The 20,886-nt window shown below is 37.6% G+C and overlaps 2 protein-coding genes across 2 annotated transcripts in view; one reads left to right on the top strand and one right to left on the bottom strand.

Annotated features, from left to right (window-relative positions):
- Nucleotides 1-10,429, top strand: part of PRIMPOL (primase and DNA directed polymerase) — a 14,304-nt gene extending 3,875 nt beyond the window's left edge. The window contains exons 3-13 of the mRNA XM_042870622.1: nucleotides 422-513; nucleotides 1,429-1,570; nucleotides 2,809-2,956; nucleotides 4,917-5,207; nucleotides 6,817-6,979; nucleotides 8,027-8,121; nucleotides 8,697-8,783; nucleotides 8,857-8,965; nucleotides 9,276-9,358; nucleotides 9,442-9,488; nucleotides 9,742-10,429. Of these exons, the coding sequence (XP_042726556.1) occupies nucleotides 422-513; nucleotides 1,429-1,570; nucleotides 2,809-2,956; nucleotides 4,917-5,207; nucleotides 6,817-6,979; nucleotides 8,027-8,121; nucleotides 8,697-8,783; nucleotides 8,857-8,965; nucleotides 9,276-9,358; nucleotides 9,442-9,488; nucleotides 9,742-10,032 (1,548 nt within the window). The 3' untranslated portion in view covers nucleotides 10,033-10,429. The remainder of the gene's footprint in view (nucleotides 1-421; nucleotides 514-1,428; nucleotides 1,571-2,808; nucleotides 2,957-4,916; nucleotides 5,208-6,816; nucleotides 6,980-8,026; nucleotides 8,122-8,696; nucleotides 8,784-8,856; nucleotides 8,966-9,275; nucleotides 9,359-9,441; nucleotides 9,489-9,741) is intronic.
- CENPU (centromere protein U) lies at nucleotides 8,997-20,886 on the bottom strand. Its single transcript, XM_042870623.1, has 11 exons — nucleotides 20,672-20,886; nucleotides 19,671-19,788; nucleotides 18,710-18,815; nucleotides 17,784-17,871; nucleotides 16,620-16,692; nucleotides 15,458-15,575; nucleotides 14,996-15,074; nucleotides 14,003-14,050; nucleotides 12,698-12,759; nucleotides 11,610-11,766; nucleotides 8,997-10,881 (listed from the first exon to the last, which is right to left on the bottom strand). The coding sequence occupies exons 1-11, from the start codon at nucleotides 20,720-20,722 to the stop codon at nucleotides 10,744-10,746; spliced, it is 1,038 nt and encodes a 345-aa protein (XP_042726557.1). The 5' UTR covers nucleotides 20,723-20,886; the 3' UTR covers nucleotides 8,997-10,743.

Genomic DNA, 20,886 nt, shown 5'->3' with positions numbered 1-20,886 from the left:
GTATCAAAGTACAAATCACTGTGGTGATGTTTTGGTTTTGGCTTCAGATTTCCATTTTTGGATCTAAATGACATAGGGTCTAAAGCCATATGCTGCCATCATGTCAGTGATGTCCTGTCAGGACACTGGCCTTCCTCCAATTACAGGCAGTTGCACTTCCTTGATCAGGAAAAAAGGACTTACAGAATTTATATTGATGCACAGCAAAGAAAAGCTTCTTGTTTTCACTCACGTAAATAAAATTAGGATGATGTTAATTAAAAACAGATACTACTTCTGTTGAAAAAGGATAAGTGATCTATACTTAGAATTTCCTTGTATTCACTACCTTTTGACCAAAAAATGGATGTTGAATAGGAACTTCTGATGCCTTCTGATTATTTATTTTAATAAATAAATAATTCTGTTAATGTTTTAAAAGGATGTCCATGTATTTGCCTTGGAAAAGAACACACAAAATGGACAGAGGTTTTACCTCGTGACTACATATAAAGAACTCTGGCATTATTACACGTAAGTATTTGAAAAAAATACTCTATACTTTACTGGTGAAGTGTCACAGAACTGTAATGGGACAACTAAGGTTTGATCTTGGTCATAGGAATAATCTTAATAGTGACAAATCTATCTATTCTACAGTGGTTTTCAATTTTCCTTTGAGTTGAAGTCGGCCATTATTTCCTGTGAATTAAGGATTCCACTCACTGAAGTTAAAACAGTAGATTTGACTGTCAGTTTTCTTTAGGGATCTTGCAACAAGTGACACAAACATCTCTCAGTGATTAGTCCTATTTCAACTTGAATTGGCATTAGTATTAGTATAAACATCCAATTACCAAGTGTCTTGCTTTTGCATGATGTAGTTTCAGATATGGAATTGGATCATGTGCTGAATATTTTTTTGTAATTCTTGTTCTACATTAAAATACCTGGTTTTAAAGCAAAAGACAACTAAGAGTCAATGTTTGTATGAACTGTAGACTTGAGGGTTTTTTCCTCAATTTAAAAATGAGATTTTTTCTTAACATTTAATTTAGTTGAAAGAAAAGATCTATGTAACCTCCCCTTTTTTGTGCTTAAAACATATGAATGATAAGGTTTTTTTTCTGTAGTTTCCATCATTCCTTAAATTCTCAGCACCATTTCTGCTGATAGCACATACTGTAAGACCTGGGAGGATGTGAATGGGAAAGGAAATACTTTCCAAACTTAAACTCATTCTAGACCAGGCAAATATCAGTAAACTTTCTGAAGTTAGTTACATTTATTTTCAAAGTGTTAAAGAGCCAGTACTGGTTTGAATATGAGTGGTTGATTAAAGAATAAAAGAATGTTTAGGACTTGTGGGATTCATGCTTGCATTTGATGAGTATAAACATCTATAATGTTTATCATGAGAGGTTGTGATTTGTTTTTGTTTTTCCTTAGCAAATGTTATAAAACAAGTCTTATGCATTGCTACGAAGTAATTCCTGAAAAAGATGCTTGCAAGCTTTATTTTGATTTGGAGTTCTACAAAGCAGCAAATCCTGGTGCCGATGGCAAGGATATGGTTGCAAAGCTAATTGAGGTAAACTGGAACACAGTCATGCTGTAGACTAATGGGAGTTTGGTTTTGGTTTAATATAAAATCAAAGTATTTAGCGTTTCATCTTGATTGTTCTGTAGTAAAGTGAAGAATTAGAGAGTTAGTGGGTACTTTTAATGAAGTGAAAAGTAGATTTTAATTACAGCTCAGGTTGCCTGCTTCGTGCTAGAGCATGATGGTTGTCAGAACACTTGTATTCGCTGTAGGTTTACTGTTATGAATTTGCTTGCAGATTGTTTTATGTGCTCTGGCACTTCAAAGCTGTAAAAGTGGATGAGTGTTTTAGTTATTCTTCAGAATAGCATCAATAAAAGTTCCGTTTGAATATTCTTCAGATCATTCCCTATGCTAACGGGTGCAGTCACATCAAAGCTCAGACGAAATCCTCCTGCTTTTAGGCACCTTCGTTGTAGTTGATTTAGATAACGATGTAGAGAAAATTAGGTGACTGCACTCATCAGTTTTGATGCCTAAAGTTAAATATGTTTGCTAACTGCCAATTCTATTAAATATTGCAAATTTTTGTTCTATTGCAAATTTGATTGGAAAATGAGACCCAGAGCAACTGCAAAATGAGAAATAAAGCAGGCTCTTAGAATGTCTTATGTTCCATCATAACACAACATCTCTTTGTCAGCGGCTGTTTATTTATAAGACTTCTGATGCTTATGTGTCTCTAGCTAGAATGGAAAGAAAGATGATTGAGGCCATTCCTTTGTAAATAACCTTTAGCTGACATAGAATCTGGAAGGCTGTACTCCATTGTAGATAAGTTCTGAAATCTAGAGATTTCTAGGGTTAGGAAGAGACCTTTGGATTTGCTGGGGGGACATGAGATGCTATAAAGTTAAGCTTCCAGACCTGTCAATTCTGAATCCCAGTCCTAAAAATGTTTAGATTGTAGTGGGTGTGCATAGCTGTGGGTGTGAACTGTTTTGGGGGCGGCCTGGGGGGGAATGAGGATAGAGGCACTACATTAGATTTTGACCTGAGAAACTGCTCAACTTATCGCTGCTAGTGATTTGCTCAGTTAAAAAGGTACAATATGTACCAAACATGGAGTCCTATTTTTGTATATTGAGTTAATTAATTGTACCCACAAAACGAGAGAAAAAGACAGGTAAAAAAAACACCAGAATCTGCATTTGTGTTAGATTTCACAGACTCTGCTTTAAAGATCCTAGAGAAAACAGCCAAACTGGTGTCCATATAATTTTCAGCTTGTCAGCCAGAAGTTAAAAGAACTGTATGACGTTAACTGCTCAGCCAGAGATGTCTTGAATTTAGATTCCAGTACTGATGAAAAATTTAGTCGGCACTTAATATTCCTACCCTGCAAGACTGTATTTAAGGATAACATTCATGTTGGTAAGTGTGTTCTTTTCCCCTACGCGCTAGAAATAAATGGTAAGGTTTTGACTCTTTACAGTGCCATCTCACATTCAAATATTTATTTTTATTAATTTGTATGTGGAAACAAACATCATCTCAGAAAAAAGACTATTGCTATTTAAGTGCCATTATTCCTCAACTCATCTTTTACTTGCTTTTTCTATAATTATCATTTGTTTTTGTAAAATCATAACTTGTGTTTCTGTTTACTTATAAAACTACTGGCAGGACTGTTATTTGACTTGAAAATTATTTTACAATAATTAGTTAATTTTCAGATTAATGAAAGGATAATACAATTAAAGTTAAGGCTGCTGGCTGTAAATATAACTGGTTTGGGCTCCGCACAGCATCAGAAAGCCAAGACAAAGATGGCTTCAAGCCACTGGTGCATATAAACATGGTTCAGAGAAAGCTGAAAGCAATTTTAATTGATGGAAGTTGGGATTTCCTGGGATAGAGCAATTCCAACACACAGAAAAATTTGCCACGTCAGGATTGTCTCAGAACCATTTTTAATTCTTAGGAGCACTGGAATCCGTGTCACTAAAACTTTGAGGAGTAGCTCACTTGGCAAAGTAAGCAGACTGTTGAATTTACTAGCAACTTGCTTAGGATATTGGCTGCCATTCCCAAATGTGACCCAGAACAGTTACTTCTTATGTGACGCCATAGCAACAGCAACAAACACAAAGGAGCTGGACAGGATCACTGCAGTGTTTATTTCAAAAGTATGGTCTTTAATTCCTGCGCCACTAGAAAATTCTTATGTAATACATGGATGATAAATAATTTGGTATGACAGAAATTTTAGCCTGTGATCCTGATAACTAAATTGTGTTAGTCAGTTCTTTCAGTAGCTTAAACTATTTATTCTAGCTCATTAGCTAAGAGTTTTGTCTCTCGACTGTTAAGTGAACTTGACGTTTACTTTCAGATTAAAACGTATAGAGAATTACATATGCTCTTGTTAACAAGGCCTTTGCCTTTTCAACAAATACTGAAGTCACAGTATGAATGCATTTTATAATTGCAGTCTGTCAGTTAAAGTCACGCACGTTACCAGTAATACTCCAATCCAGACTTTTCATTAATGCATTTTAGTAACCTACTTGATAAATCCATCTGAAAACTAACTTCATACGTGGTGCAAAATGCTCTGTGGTAGGAAATATCTAGGAATGCAGTTTCATAAAATAACTTCACATAAACTACATTAAAAAATATGTATTCTTTAATGTGACAGGAAGATTCTGGTCTGATGTTTAACTTAAAAGAGCTAATATATTTTTAAGACATGTTCAGATGTTTTTAAATTTATCATAGTTTGTTGTTCTGAAAAATGAATGACCTCATCTTCAATAATACCATTTCTCAAGCATTTTGTTAGGAGTCACGCACAGAAGGATGTCTTAAAAATGCGGCCTTGACTGGCAGCATGAAATAACTGCAACAGTGCAGGTGTTGTGATGGGTAGGGGAAAATATTTGAAAGTTACAAAAGACAGTTGTTTCATTTTTGCTCTTTTATCCGAGACTGAATTTGGTTCAGAATCTTGGCTTGGAAAACTGCACTGACAGCCTATGCATTTGTTTCATTATTTTTCTTTATTTCTAATGAGGTGGTTGCCAATGCAATTCGTTTCTCTTTCTCTGCAGCAATATTGCAAAGGGAAAGATAGCAGCCATATGACACATTTAATGCACACACAAAACTGCTTATTTTCTCGTGTTTAAAAAAAAAAAAAAAAAATTGGTATAAGTTTTTGCCAAGCATTGGTTCCTTATTCACTAGCCACGACTTGCAAAATCCAGGAGATGAAAAAAAAAAACCAAACAGCTGCACCCACTTCCATCTTGGCTGTTTTGAAAATGTTTGCACACGGGTGATTAAGATTTTCTTGACTCATACAGTTGTGTTTTGTTTTGTTTATAAGGTAACTTTGTGAAAACCATTTTGCAGCCTGCCATAACGTTAATGGAGAGTAACGTCACTGCTCCCATTGCAGAAGGAGGAACAGGATATATTTTCCAGTGTTCTGCACCAACAGCTGAGTTAGATAGTTCTCTTACAAACTTCACCCCAGTCAAAGATGCCTCCAAAGGCTGGCCAGCCATTGCTGACCAAAGAAAAGAAACAGAAACATCATACCATGGAGAAAACTCTGAATTTTCTTTTCTAATAGTAAATAACAAAGAAGGAGACAAGCAACTTTTTGTGGATCTAGGTACGTATAAAGAAGTGCTTTTAAATCTGCTTAGGATGCAGCAACAGTTAAGCAATCAGACCTTTAATCTTTGATAACAGAATTGTTAAGATTGTTCTTGTTTTTTTCTTCACGTTCAGAATTTAAACCAAATACTATCCATGCTCAAACAACAATCATAAGCTCCAAAGGAATCACAGATTCTTGGCTTTGGAACTTTTTATATTTACTATATTTAACTACTTTGTTCAACAGTTTGAAGAAATACTCACTATGTGGCTCTAATGGATTTTGTTCCAAAGGACTTACTGCTCCTATTTGATTGAAAGGGGACATATTGTTATCGTTTCAGTTGAATTAGAAACTGCCTAATTATAGAGCAAGCATTAAGGGTGTGGTCTTTTGTTTTGCTATACACATATGAATTGAGGTGTCTTCCTCTGTTTGGAATGACAGCTATTAGATTTTGATGACAGAATAATAGAAATTAGGGTTGGACACTTCATGCCCCACCTGTTCTTTGCCTATACATGGCATTAAAATGTTAATAATCTTTAGGAGCACAACACCCATAGTCAAACTGAAGTTGGAAATTGCCTCCACCCTTATGATCTGGAGTGTTTACCCTGAGTGAAATGAAAATAGCTTTGTACACTTTTGTGCAGTGATTTATGTGTCTGAAGAATTATCGTGTTTTTTCTTAGACTTCACTGAAGAACCCCTCTGACTTCAAATTCTTCTAATGGAATACACAGGATCATTTCTATTGCTAGCCTTTAGTACATCTGATCTGTTGAAACATAATCCCAAAATTGGTATTTTGTTATGCTTCTTTATTACTGATTCAGGATCACTTTATACATCTACTAACTAAAATTCCTTCGAGATATTAGTTAGAGAATGGAAATTAAAGGAAAGCAGACTGTTTAGTCTGTCAATCCACCTTTTAAGGATTTGATGTTAGTCCCCAAAATTAACTATCTTTAATATTTATGCCACCATCTTACCACAAAACTGGAAAGCTAAACCAGACTACCTGGAGTACTGAGTTACAGCACAAGGCTGCAACGATAGAAAGGCATGTGACATTGCAGAGTTTTTAGTTCCTTTTCCTTCATGCAAATTAAATGCAATGCACAACTAAAGCCCCCACCTCTCTGATAAAGCTTGAGACAGATTAGGTGATGTTTACCTTTTTAATTGTGTTTGGTTTTGAGATTGGAATTACATTTTCTTGATACGCACTTCAGACAAGTCGTGTCTGCAGAACACAGGAAGTCTGCTAAGCGTGATGTCATATCTGATTAAAATAACTGTAGCTTTGTATTCTCAGTGGTATTTCACAAAACTATTGTGAAATCATGTTTTATGTAGAAGAGAAACCTCCAGCAATGATAAGGTCAGAATGATGCTGATGTGAAAATGCTGAGTGTCTTACATACAATTTAAGAATTTATGTTTGCATAATCTTAATTGGCCACATTTCTGCTGTGAGAAGTGAGCTGAAACCACTCAGTTTTCAACCATTCCTTAAACCCTCAATTGGGTCTCAGAAAAATTGTTCTGTTTACAAATATACAGTAAATCCTAGCAAGCACTGTTATTTTATGAAGTACTTGTTTTCCTGTAGGAGTTTACACAAGGAACAGAAATTTCCGGATGTATAAGTCATCAAAAGCAGGAAAAAACGTGATTCTGACAATAGCAGAGGATAACAAGTTTGTCCCTAACTGTGAAGAGAACATTTCTTTGGAGGAAGCATATTTTCTTTCCTCTTTGGTCTGCAACGTTAGGTAATGGTTTAATTCCAGTGGAATTTTAAATATTTTAAAATACAATTTCAGTGATTTTTCTCCTACAGCAGTTATGAGCAAGTGCTATGGACAAGCAGGTAATCCATGAACACTGTTACACTGCTGTTTTTCCTGGAATTCCCTGCCTTTGAAGAAAAAAAATCTTGGGACTCAGTTTCCATTTTTAACCTACGTTCAAGTGTCCAAAGTATGTTAACAAATTAAAAGATTTTTGTACATGCTTACTTGCACACCAGATTTCCCCTTTGTTACAGATACTTCCTTAGATTGGTTGCTACCTCACATAATAATCTAAACTGTTTGTTTCTAACCTGACCCTCAGGTGTGTTTTGCCCTACAGTGACTTGTAGCTTAAGATGATCCCAGTAAAATACTGTTACTGAAAGAGGGTTAAATGGTATCTCTGTGTATAATTTCATGAAAACAAGTTTTTTGTTGCTTCCATTTTCTTAAGTGTTCATTTTCCTGAACCGATGCCAGTAGCCCAATAGCACAAACCATATATTGTATTTATATCACAGAATCAGCTGAATGTCATAAATATGGGTGAGAAGTTCTGCTGCATTGAATTTAGCCTTCTGTAATCAGCTGGCTCATAATTAACAATATGGAAGGGCAGTTCAGTGCAGACAGAACGGAAAGAAAAATAAAGCTGAAACATTTCAAAATGCTCAAATATTACACCTAGAGCAAATATTTCGGTGAATGTGTACCATTAGTCTCTAAATGGCTGGCTCCTGGGATTTCTGCCAGGCAAGTTTGGCTTTTTTGAAGGAGTAAACCCTGCCCTCTGCTGAGCAATAAGAGGCAAGCGTCCAAAAGTGCTGCAGGGACAGTAAGAGGCATTATAGGGGGGTAAAAGAATGGAAGGGGCCTCTGGAGGCCTTGTGGGCCAACCCCTCCGCTCAGGCAGGGTACCCAGAGCTGGTTGTCCTGGGCTGTTCTCTTATGCTGTGCTGTGTTATATCATAGTGTGCTATGCTGCAAGAATCATACATTTTCCTTTGCGTTCTCTCTTTCGTTCAGATCCAAAGATGACACAAGAATTCTATCTAGCTTTCTAGAAGAGGAAATAAAGATGTCTGCTTTTTTAAGAAGTAAAACCACCAGAAGCACCAGAGGTACTGCAAGCCTTTTCTGCTCTATAGAGAAGGGGCACAAAAACAAATATACATTTAAGTTAGATGTGCTGTGACTTACACACCTGATAGATTGTATGAGAGCTCTTCCTCAGCTAGATTTCTGCAGAAGGCAGAGTAGGGATGATCTGTACCACCTCCAGCACTCTGCAGTGCTCGGATGCCACTTACCTTCCCTCTTCGTCCCCAAGCAGTCATGATCTGCTCCAGTTCTCCATCTCTTGCTGATGGTGGTTGGGGAGAGGTCTCTACTTGCCATTCCATGCCAAGCACCAGCTTGCTGCCACTGCACGTGTGGTTGCAGTGCTGGATACTCAGAATAGCACAGTGAGAGCACGAGTTGAGAGGGCTCTTTTCTCCAACCCTTTTGCCCCAGAACGCCTCACTAAAAATCAGAAGAAAGCTCTACAGGAAATGATCACTGGATTTACCCCTGCTTTTATGTAAGGAAGGGGTGGGATTTGTGCCTCTGATCTATCTAGCATGTAACAGTACATTACCACTATGTTATAATTACAGAAGCATTATGCATGTGGCTTTTTTTTTTTTTTAAACAGAGTCCATGGAAGGCTATCAGGATTCACCATATCCAGAGATTGATTGTTTTGTTCGTTCTTTGATTAATAAAGACGGGGTGCAAGGAGGTAACGACTGTGCCATTATTTCCAGATGAATATTCAGCAGCACTATTTTTTAAAAAGTAATTTTGTTTTTCAGGGATAAGGCAATGGAATTATTTCTCAGGGGAAGAAATACTTGTTTATGATATTTCTGGTTACCGTTGGTGTGAAAATATTGGAAGAGCCCACAGAAGTAACAACATCATGTATGATCTTTAACTATTCAATTTTCCCTTCAGATCAGCTTTATTACATATTTTTCTGCTCAGCTGCAATTCTATGAAAATATTTAAATTCTCATCACCTGTTAAAATTTCTGCCCTCTTACTCTGTCAGGATACAATTCTCCTCTTAAATTTACTTTGTGATGTAAGAGCCACATGTCAGTGTGAAATCATTATCAGTAGTTTGTGGACAAACAAAACCTGTTCCTTCAGTGTCAGAGTTTCAAAGCTGTGTATATTTATTTCCTTTACATAATGTTAGTAAAAACCAAAATTATTATTTCATTTGTAGGATTCTGGTAGATCTAAAAAAGGAAGTCTGGTATCAGAAGTGCCATGATCCAGTCTGCAGGGAAAAAAACTTCAAATCACAAAGTATGTATTTTGTTTGCCAAGCCATTGTATTTAACACTCTTTGGAATCTTAATTTTAATTAAACACCTTATCTTTGATTTTAGGTCTTCCATTGCCACCTAGGATATGTTTGTCTTCCCTTTTCATAGAGGTATGTTTTGTCTTATCAACATGCTAAAAGCTAAGCCTTCTTTAGCAAAAAACCTATATACAATACACTATTTCTAGTTTGCTGAAAACTAACACATTCCTATTGGTATTAAAACAGGCTTCCATGGGGTAGTGTGGCTATAAATTAACTCCTTGGAAACTTGTTGGCCAGCTTTCTGTAGCATTCATTATATGTAACAGTTGCAAGAGTTCAGTTAGAAATACCAAATAAAGAATGTTCTTGTTTCTAAAAGGAGGAAGATCATAAGGTAACAGATGAACATGAGAACACAGAAGAAAAAGTAACATCACATTCCAACCCAGCAAATCTGTCAGACAGCCCAGCCTCTGGAGAAGACAACACATCTCAAGACACTCCGTGGGACAGTGCAAGTGATGATGCCTATTTGGTAGAAAGCGCTGAAGATGTGGAGCTAGCAGAAGCAGCAGATGATAGTCTGGGTTACAACACAGAAGAAATTCCTGATGAAGTTCTTTTGGAATTGTCATGGAAACAAGACACTTGTAACAAAGAAGACAGCTAACCGTGGACTTAGCTAGCAAACAGACTAGTAGCAACAAAGCTTGCTTTAATACAGCGTGGGTATCGCATGACTTCAGTGAAAGATACTGTGATGTAGTTCAAAAGCACTTTTCTAGAGCTGTTAAGACAGTAAAGCTAGTAACTGCTAAAAACAAGCAACCCTGAGAACACATTAAACGGGTATAAAGAGATCACAGGGGCTGAAGAAGACTGGGCTGGAAACTCCTCATGAAGGCTGCTTCAAGACATTTAGCACTTTGAAGGCTTACTGCCTTACAATTTCTGTTTTCTTAGCTGTTTGTTCAACTTCTACCAATAAGCCAAATAGTAAATTTCTTCACTTCCAGACATGGAAGAAAACTACTTTTTTCTGATACAGATTTAATAAAGAGATTTGTCTGTCACTGGTTCATCCAAAGTCAGTGCATTCCCTCTTTAAGGTACATATTATTTAAGATCACATCACTTAAATAACCAAGGATTAAAAAAAAACAAGTGTTGCTGACAGAGTACAGGAAGTTTTAATATATTAACTGGAATTGTTATTTCATTCTGAATTACGTTCTTAGGCAAGCTATTCTACCATAGAAAGATACTATCTGATGAAGTCACTGACTTCTTTTAAACACGAAAGACCAACAACAATTCGCCAAGCAAAGCACAGTCCATTACACTAATGATCAATTATTGTCAAAAAGCCTATTAAAAGAGCTTAATGTTCCTTAGATAACTGCCCTCTCTGTACCTCCAGGGCATATTCCAGTTTCCTATTAATATTCTGAAAGTGTCTTTCTGCTTGTAAAATTGTCCGTGACTCCACCAGAAGAGCAGGTAGGCTGGAGGTTCCGTACTGTTGTGAAGGAAGAAGTTACAGGGCAATGGTTGGTGTTTTTTTTCTCCCCAAGAATTAAAAGTCACATACCTATCTGTATTTATTTTTCCTCTATCTGAAATAGTGCAATATAACTTCCAAAAAGCAAAAAATAGCCGAGTTAGACAGTCTTCTAAAAGAGCAGGTTTCCTGCTCTTTTATATACAGCAGGCACCTAGCACTGTCCACAGATTAGCACACCGGGTCACGAGGACAGCCACAGTAAGAGGGGACAGAGATCTAAGACTAATGAGAAGTTAATCTGGTCACAAAAGACAAGTGCTGTTTTTGCCAACCATTAACCACATTATAGAACATGTATGTCAGTACCAGAGCCTTCCCTAACATTGAACGAGCAAAAATTCAGTTACCTGTTTCTCACTCTTAATATTCCTATAGTTTCTATTAAAAAAAATGCTAGACCTGAGGATAACAGTTACGTTTACGTGCTCTTTAATTTTTGAACATAGAAACGGGGGGATCAATTTTCTCTCAAATATGTCAGTTTCTAACACGAGAGAAAAAAAGAGCGAGATGCTGATAGAGCAATGACTCGCAAGTTGGTTCCACAGAAGTGTTTTTATCAGAATACTGCTATTTAATGTAAGTCAGATGTAAGTAGAAATGCATGTCTGTCCAGAAGAAAAAGCCTCCAGAAGGGAGGCTGATCCAGAACAGTTCAAAAACACACAGAAATATGTACTCACTGCCACTTTCTTTCTTGGGTTTTCTTCTCTGTAATTCAAATAGTCGTGCTGTAGTTCCTTTAAATCAGCAAGGAATTGAACTACTTGCCTCAAGGAAGATTTCCTCTCCTCCAGCTCATCATATTCTTTTCGTAGTTTTATCAGTTGTGGTTCAGTTCTGAAAAAGATCATGCTTTGATCACTATATCTGAATATTTATGACATGAGGAATTGTGAATGCATTTCCTCTGCAAAAGAATTAAGGAAAAAGTTGATCCGAAATATGAAGCATAGGTTAGAATAACATACTAAACAGAAAAATAGGTGGATTACTTCAATTGGAGTACAGGTCCAAATCCACAAGAACAAAAAAACCCTTCACCTTTTAAGTTCTCACATTTTTCCACACTTTACCATCAAGTCTGACAACACAGCGAATCTCTTAAGCACTTCTGTGCCTCTGATGTTGCTTAAATATGCAACCTGCTTCTGCAGACACCAGCTTGCAGGCTGAGGTGTTCTGGGCCTATGCTGAAGCATACTCAGGAGCTATAAACTAGATACTCCTCTGCCTAAGAAAGCTGAAGGACTCAATCTATTAAACGATGTTTGAAGCATGATCAGCACTCCAGCAACAGAACACCCAACAGCCATTTTCATTTCAGTGTTGCCTCAGAAAGGCTTTCTTAAAATGATCAAATGATTAAAACACAACAAATAAGAAATGTGAAGACAGCTTTCAACCCACGAGAGGGGCTAGAGACATCAAATTCTTGTACTATCAAAACAAATTCTGCACTGTCTTCACTTCACGACTTACTATTCCAATTGTAACAGGGTTTTCTTAGAAACATACTGTCTGAAGTACCACCCCTGCAACTACAGTAACAGAAGAGAACACTGCAAGAATTACTCTATCTAGCAGTCTGAAACATGGAAGGGTTACCCAAAGCTTCTGTAAAAACACAAAGCAGTACAGAACAGAATTAGAGTTTCACCAAAATAAAACATAAGAGTTGCTTTTACTTCAGATTTAAAAAAAAACAAACAACAACAAACTAGCCTCCTCCAGCTTTTCAGGCTGCTATTGTGCGTTATCAGGAACGTACCTACTTAGCTTTTCTCTGACTTGCATCAGTTGCTGCCTTTTCTTGTTGATGTCTGCCACCACCTGTAACAAATGAGGAAACACTTTGAACTTGCTTGAGACTTCACAGGCAAACAACTCAAACATTGAAGGCTTTTTTTTCTTTGAGACTCCAGTGCTTGTGATTCAGTATGGCTGCTGGAACTATGAAATTAAGCATAACAACACTTTCTTTAATAGATGCTTTTAAAAATTCTCTAAAAGTTTACATTTTTGAGCTGTAAGCTTGAGTTTAAACAAATGTATAAAGCTCAAAATAAGAAAACAACTGTGAATGCTGGATGCATACTAAAATTTTTGTTTTTACAGACTAGTTTACTGTATGAGCTCAAATTGCTTTTCATTCTTAACACATTAATTGCTACCTGTCAGAATATAATCTCTTTTTGTTAAAAGCTATTTGGCCATCAAAAAGTTTGCTGAAGAGGTTAATCGGTGCACACTGCTTGCAGCTGTTAAGTAGGCTAAGTTGCTTAATCATTAAATAGAAAGAGATATTCAGGAAAGAGAACAAATTTCAATCTTCTGTTTGGCCCAACAGCCCTTTCACACTTAGAATTACAAGGTCCAAAGGCAGAAAGTTCTACAGACACTTCATGTGAGAGACCAACTGTAGCTATAATATATCATTAGAAGATAGGGCCTAACTTGCTCTTAAGTCTCCCTGCTGTGGGGGCATTCATCTCTATCCTGATGAAACCACTCCTCAGTTCTCTGCTCCTACGCTGGTTTCTCCACCTGTCTGTATTTCTTGTTTTGCATTTCAAGTGCAAACAGAGGAACTGCCTTCTCTGAACAAAAATCTTGCATGCACTGAGAGAACGTATCTCCCTTAGACTTCTGTTATTTAAACAATCCAGTGCTATTCCCATAGGGTTTTGCTGCTTTCTTCTGAATTTTGCATTAATTTATGTTTCTGGAAGGTGAATTTCCAATATTTAATCGGTTCTCCAGAGGGTTCACCAGTGCTTGCTAAAAATAAGTGAGCATTTAAGAAACACGGAGTAGTTCACATGCATGAAAACCATGCATGTCCTAATGTATGTCTGCAGTCCAACAGTACACGCATGCAGTTTGCATTCTACCATGCTACTTCAGTCCCTTCCTCCAAATGTTCTAGGGTTCTTCATGCTGCATTTGTGCTCGTTTCTGTAGTACAGTACATTTTTTTTGTCAAGTATTTCTTCCATCCTACTGTCTGAATTTTCAACATCACATGTGCATGTTGTAATTTCAGTGATAGCACGTATTTCAGACATGTAATTACCTTAGCATTTTTTTTCTTTATATTCTTTAATTCCTGGACTTCCATTATCTGTGGAAGAAGAGAACATTAGTGACGAATCTGGATTTCATCTCTACACTCCTAAAAACATTGTTGTAAGAATTACTTTGCAATCACACCAAGAAACTATTCACTAAAACACTGTTCCAAAAGAATATGACAGGTATCTCAGTTGTTTATCAACTCTTCCCCCACTCCAGAGGAGGACTGTTGCACACCATTAATCACCTTGCACCAATTAGCATTACTCCACTGTGTAACACTGCCTATGCTATTTTTTCTATTACTTTACAGGAAATGTATTAATCTAGTCATTTTAAACCTGCTTCTTCCAGTGAATCACTTAGAACTATGATTGTAGTACTCATACATTTTACTCATCACAACAAAGTTTGACTTCATTTTACTAGCTGTAATTAGTGAGATTAATTGTTAGTCTTCCAAGCTAGTAGTTTGGTGGGATTTTTTTGATAGATATATTCACACTACACTCAAAAACAATGGTTTTCATTAAGTTGTTAAAGGCTTTAGCCAGGCTGCTACACACAGGAGTAACTACGACAGGGCCTGTGAGCTTTTAAAGCATTTTCCATAACTGTCAAATTTCCTCAGTCAAATTGTACAGCTCTCCAGTTTTACTGCACAATGTTTTAACTATGGCACTAACTTCAGGATTATTAGATGCTTCCCTATTCTCAAAAACTGGCAGTTTTGCAAGGTGTTTCCATGATAGCAATATTGTCTAAACGCAATTCTTATCAAGGTCAGCACAGAGGCAACAAGTCATAACATACAAGTAACCATGCTTTCATTTAATTCAACCTGACGAGAGAGAGAAAATGTAAAGTATCAAGAAGTAAGCTTTTAAAGGGACAACGTAAAGCCATCAGCATTTTCACTACAATGAAAATACATATTGCAGCGTAGCACACAGCTCTATAACCATAACCACTTTCTTCCTTACTGTGTACTTACAAGATCAGTGACTTGGTCCTCAAAAGCTGAACAGAAGGCACTGATAGCTTTTCTGCATGCCTTTGATTCTATGCTTTGTCTGGAGAAGTCAGAGGGATAAAACACAACTCATTTGATTTAGTGAAGGAGAAATCCAGATATATTCTTGTGAATACAAGTACAACCCAATGTTAAACAGCTAGTAGCACAAGCAGCTGCAAATCATTCACGTGCTAGCAATAACTTAATTTCTACACTGGAGAACATCAACTGAGATGTGCTGTCCTTATATTTGGAAAAACTCCAAAGTCCCAGGATCACATGCAAAAAAGCGTCAGAGAAACCTAACAATCATTAAAACAATACCAGAATGTAACTAACGCTGCATTACTTAAGGGTCAGTCCACTAGCAGAAAAGCACATTATTTATTTTATAGGTTATACACCTTTGAGCATTCAGTCAAATGAAAGCAGAATGTTTACCTATAGTTTGCTGCTATCTTTTCAAATTCAGCCAGAACAACATCCAGTTCTGTGATATCTCTGGATGATCTTTTCAGCTCATTGGGACACCAAAGTGGTACAGAGGATGGGCTGTTAACTGAAACAGCACAATAAAGACAAGCATTATACAATTCAGGGACACGCTCTGAAATAACAGAAGTTATTGTACCCAGCATTAAAATAAGAATTAAGAACATTTAAATATAAAAATTTTATAAGGAAAATATTAATTAATTCCATGTTTCAGGCTGAGCAATTATGATAATTTTGGGAAACCATAAAATTATCAGAGAACACAAGGATTTGAATGATCAATCATATGATCTTATTACTTATTCTTCATCACTTCAAGAAAGTCCATTAATTGCACCAACTGATAAACTACACAGTGCCAAAAACACTGCCGGCTGCAAAGAACTATCAGCCTGAGCTTGGGGAGCCTGCATTACTCAAAGAGTCATGAATTGCTATATCATATTTGTATCAATTTTCTATTGATAGCTACTTCTGAAACACGGAAGGTATAACAATATCTTCTTTTAAACTTTGAAATAACAATATTAATGACTTCTATAAAAAAAATTTAAGTTTCTTCATGCACATCTAAATGTAAGTCTAGCTTCCTTGGAACTATAATCCACTACATTCAAGTACAAGATGCCCCTGGGAAAGTTTCTCCCTACCAAAAAATGCCACAGTCTTGAAGCTCCCTGTCTCATGGGTCTTTACATTATGTCCTTGATGTAAATCTGGGGAACCCAGTGTGCTCCAGGCACCAAGACCAAGACATCCACTGGGGCACATTACAGCTCCATACCCAGGGACCCAAGTTTCTCTCTAAAGGAAACCAAGTACATGCAAAGAGTAAAGCAAACCACCTCTGCTCTATCCCTCCAGCGAGGAATAGACAAGTCCAGAGATGGAAACCACAGAAATCAGAACTGTGTGGCACACCAGCTCCTCAACTTATCCATTGCTAAAGAGTGTTCAGACCCAGATTAAAACTGGAAAAAACTGGATTAAAACTCCCAGAAAAGCGAGCATGCTGCTACATACCAGAAATCAAAACCATTGAGTTAGGGACAAGTATTGATCTTGAATGAGGAAAAGCCATACAAAAGTTTTGAAAGGTCTACTTTACCAGAAGAACCTGGTGTGCTCTTCTTTGAAGGTCCCTTCTTTTTCACCTCAGATCGAGCAGTACTTGGAGCGTTCTGCAATATACAGAAGCAGATTAACTATTAAGAACATAGGTGTGCTCGTTTGAAATTCTGAAAGATAGTAATTAAGCAGAATGCAGGGAAGTATTTCAGCATCTCATGACAGAAATGTTGGTACCATTTACTTAGGTCTGTTTCACCAGACTCACAGCACAGTGATTATGCAGCTACCTGGCTTCACAAAGCAGGTACACAACAGGTACTGGCAGGAAGAATGCTGTACACAGCTTAAAGCCCCTCAGTTCAACACAGGCACCAACCTGTGCTGACCAACAGGCACCAGTTCTCTGATCAACAGCTCCTTCTCACCTTTTCACCTACATCTGTCTCAATTATTTTCTGATTCTGAATGCTTTTCTGTCACACAACAGCCATCCTACAGCAGTTCTTCATATGTGCAGCTTACTGATGAAAGTCTAACTTAGGTCCTGAATTTTACAACGCGTATCTCAATAATCCCAATTAACTTCAGTATGTGAAAAGCTTTTACACAAACCACTCCACAGCTTCTTCTACCATAGGTCTACTTTCTCAAGTCTGTGGGAAGGTAGGTACCTTCCATAGCCCCCAGAAGCTAAGCTGGCCAAATGTATTTTGCACTAATTCAGGTCTGAGCATGGAAAAACATTCATTCAAAATCAATTGGCTTTAATCTAATTCTAATATGTTTTCAAAAATCATTTTATCAGCAAAAAATTCAATTCTCCCATGTGTGCTCTTCAGTACCAAACAAGAATAAGTAATTTATACATTATGTAGCACAGCACTTGAAAAAATATATTTTAGATATAATTAAACTCATTTGAAAAATTCAAAAAGTGAAAGTCACATATTCCCAAATGAGCAATAAAATGGACTACAGGACCCTGGCTTTTACATCCCCCACTGATGTGAGCAGTGCAGGTTTAAGAAGTTCACCTAACACTTGGCCATCCCACAGGAATGAGTAGGTTTACTTATTTGGTACGCAACTAAGTATTAAAAAAAGCAAAGGAAAGGTCTTCCTTCCCTGCCATTACCCAGTGCAGGCATGGCACAAAGCTAAACTCAAACTGACCAATATGCTTGCACATCTTTCTCCCTACCAGATTCTCCTTACGGGGCTTGTGTACAGAACCACTCTGGTTGAACTTGTGAACGATGCCCTCAGACATCTTCAAGTGCATCTTTTCACTAGAATAAAAGAAAAATACCCACATGTAAACCAACCACACACCGAGGAAGAGTAGTTATTTTCCAGACCCAATCAACAAAATCTTTGGGGAACATTTTGTACTGCTGTGTGCAGTTTGACTGCTTTAAATAAATTACACTAAAAGGTTCCAATGGCATATACAGGGGGCAGAATCCTGATCCCTCTACAGAAAAGCTCACAAAAGTTTTGAAATCATTTCTAATCAACCACAGGAATAGCCATTGTGTTTTCAGGAGAAACTTTGAACCAGTGAGAAAGCTATTACTTAGTATGTTTTAGAAGGAATGAAGAAGCCCTTTCGGGACTGGAGGGCTGAGGGGGAAATAAAAGAGCAATGCATACCCTCACAAGTACTGTCTGGGTAATTCCTTCAAATCACACCTTCACTGAACTAAGGCTGGCACCAAACCAGCATTAACAGACAAGAACAGTATTAAAACTCATATTAAAAGGTACTCTAAGTTATTTTTCTTGTTGCATATAGTTTAACAGATTTTTACTTGTTAACCTGTTGTTACCATTTCGCCACTTCTCAAACTTTGACACCAAGATTTAATGGACAAGTTACCTCATAAAGGCACCCTTTTCTTTAAAAAAAATAATCCAGTAACTATTTAAGTCAATGCACTGCCAGTAGAAAGCAGGCTAATTTATTTACCTTCCTTGCTTTTCTTACTCTCTTTTTTTTTTCTTCCCATCTGGGAGATTTTAAGCATGTCTAACAAGCAGTTAGAGAAACCAGACAAATACAAAGTTTTCTCCATTTAATCTAAAAAAAGAAAAATTAAATGCTGGCAATTAATTTTTCCACCAGACCTTCTTTCCACATTTGTCCTTTGTGGAGCTGGAACATGACTAGATGCTTCATTTTCTGACTGCTCCTCTCCATAAGCATCTAAAGCAGTACTGTGCAAAGGCTGATCTGCAAAGAACAGAAAACAAGCTGTATAAAATTGTTCCTATCTGTTGAGACAAATATAGGTATATTAGTACTGTCTACCATTCAGCATTTAGAATTTCTGATATTTGCTCACTCTAGCTATACTTGTTAAAAGCACATTTGGAGGTTAGGAAAGGTATGTGTAATCAAAAGTTTCAGTGTCTATACTCATATCTGCTGTTGGTAGGGCCTGGAAAACAAGGCCTACAAGGAGTGGCTGAAGGAACCGGTGCTGCTTAGTCTGGAGGAAAGGAGGCTGAGAGGACCTCATTGCTCTGCAGAAAGACAGCGTTGGTATCTTTTTCTCAGGAGACAAGTCACAGGATGTGAGGCAATGGCCTCAAGTTGCACTGGGCAGCTTCATAGTGGAAGTCAGGAATGGTTTCTTCATGGAAGGAGTGGTCAGGCACTGGAAGGGGCTGCTCAGGGAGCTGGTGGAGTTGCTATCCCCTCTAGTTGCTATCTAGAGGGATTTACAAGACGAGCAGATGTAGTACCCAGGGACGCGGCTTAGCAGTGGACTAAGACTTAATGATCTTGAAGGTCTTTTCCAACCTAAATGTTGCTAGAACTTTATTTCTCTACAAACTGAAAGTGAAGGTGCATGAAAGCTCAGTAAATACATATGTACACACAGTACAGAGTAGACAAAGGTTTAGAGTTTTATTTAAAGTCTTTCTTTGCTATAGTTTGTATCAGTCTTTAATATATTTATCTGACTACTTTCTCTGAATTCTTCCCTCCCCCCCCCCATCCCCCAGACAAAGAAGCACTGTTTCTTATGCAAACACTGAGATATTTAGCTGATGAAAATCAGACATTCAAGTTCATACTAACCAAATGAATCACAAAGCTCCCCAAGTTGGTTTACACCTGCAACCTTTGATATCCTTGAGACATCAGGATCCTCAGGGAGAAGAAATTTCCGGCGAGGATGAGAAGTGCCTTTGTGCTCCTGGTAGGGTACAAAATTAACAGCTGTCATCCCACTGACTGAATGTATGACAGACTAAATAAGACAAAGATTTCAAGATTTTTTTATTAGAAATTAATTTAACATGGACTGCGTTGACTACTAGCCTACAAAATAAAACATTTGGAGCATATTTTTTTCCCCTTTTGTTATGCTTTTTCCCTAGGGGAAGCAATGGTCTAACATCAGCATATACTGCTGGGTTAGGTTAGACATTAGGCAGAAATTCTTTGCTCAGAGGGCAGTGAGGCACTGGCACTGCTACCCAGAGCTGTGGATGTCCCATCCCTGGAGATGCTCAGAGTTGGATGAGCCCTGGGCAGCCTGACCTGGTGGGGGGCACCCAGCCCATGTCAGGGGTTAGGAGGACTTTAAGGTCCCCTCCAAACGATGCCATTCTATGGCATGCTACTATGACTTGTATGTAGTACATAGTTTATCTTATTTTGTAAAGCCAAGCACACACACCTAGTAATCTTAGAGCTATCTGATACTAACTTTCTATGACCTGTAGCCTTTTCCTTTTCAGGCATTAAAGCATCTCCTTTCGTCTCTATATTCACACAACATTCCTGGTTTGTCCAACTGAATGCTTTTTAATCTAAAAATGAAGAGTTCTAGTGCAGCTTCATATAGAGGTTAGAATTAGTTCTTAAGTATTCCACAGAATAACTCAAACAGAAAGGGAAGGGCATCAGTTCATTAGGTGTCTGTAACCGTTCCGTTCACCCGCAAACACGGGGTAAAGTTTTCTCAGACGTCTGTGCATAAGGAGAGGAACTGACAGGAAGCACTGCTCAGCAGGAACCAACGACACAAGTGCACAGTAAAGCAACAGGATTAAGTTCAGAGTGGAGAATTTTACCTTGAATTCATCTTCAGTACGATTTCTCTTCGTTCTTTTCTTAGAAGACATCTTACTAAACCGCTAAACATACAGTCGAATACAGAGCTACCGAAGAACAGCCCTGAATACAGACGCGCTTTCTTCGTCTTAAAACGAGCAGCCAGAGGCCTCGCTTCACCTCACAGCGCCCAACGGCCGCGCTGCTGCGATTCAAAGCAGCCGCGAGCACCGCC

This window comes from Lagopus leucura, unplaced genomic scaffold, assembly GCF_019238085.1.
Source record: "Lagopus leucura isolate 7727_CA_CO unplaced genomic scaffold, USGS_WTPT01 Super-Scaffold_100004, whole genome shotgun sequence".
NCBI lineage: Eukaryota > Metazoa > Chordata > Aves > Galliformes > Phasianidae > Lagopus > Lagopus leucura.
The sequence above is the reverse complement of the archived record's forward strand: the minus strand, read 5'-3'. Positions and strand labels throughout refer to the sequence as shown.

What these genes read in the sequence shown, in the direction of transcription:
- CENPU (XM_042870623.1), bottom strand. Translation starts at nt 20,722, where the DNA reads ATGTCTTCTAAGAAAAGAACGAAGAGAAATCGTACTGAAGATGAATTC. An exon ending in GGAGCTTTGTGATTCATTTG is followed by an intron (nt 18,816 to 19,670) that starts GTTAGTATGAAC and finishes TGTTCTTTGCAG; the next exon opens with ATCAGCCTTTGCACAGTACT. An exon ending in ACCCAAGAAAGAAAGTGGCA is followed by an intron (nt 10,882 to 11,609) that starts GTGAGTACATAT and finishes CCTTCACAACAG; the next exon opens with TACGGAACCTCCAGCCTACC.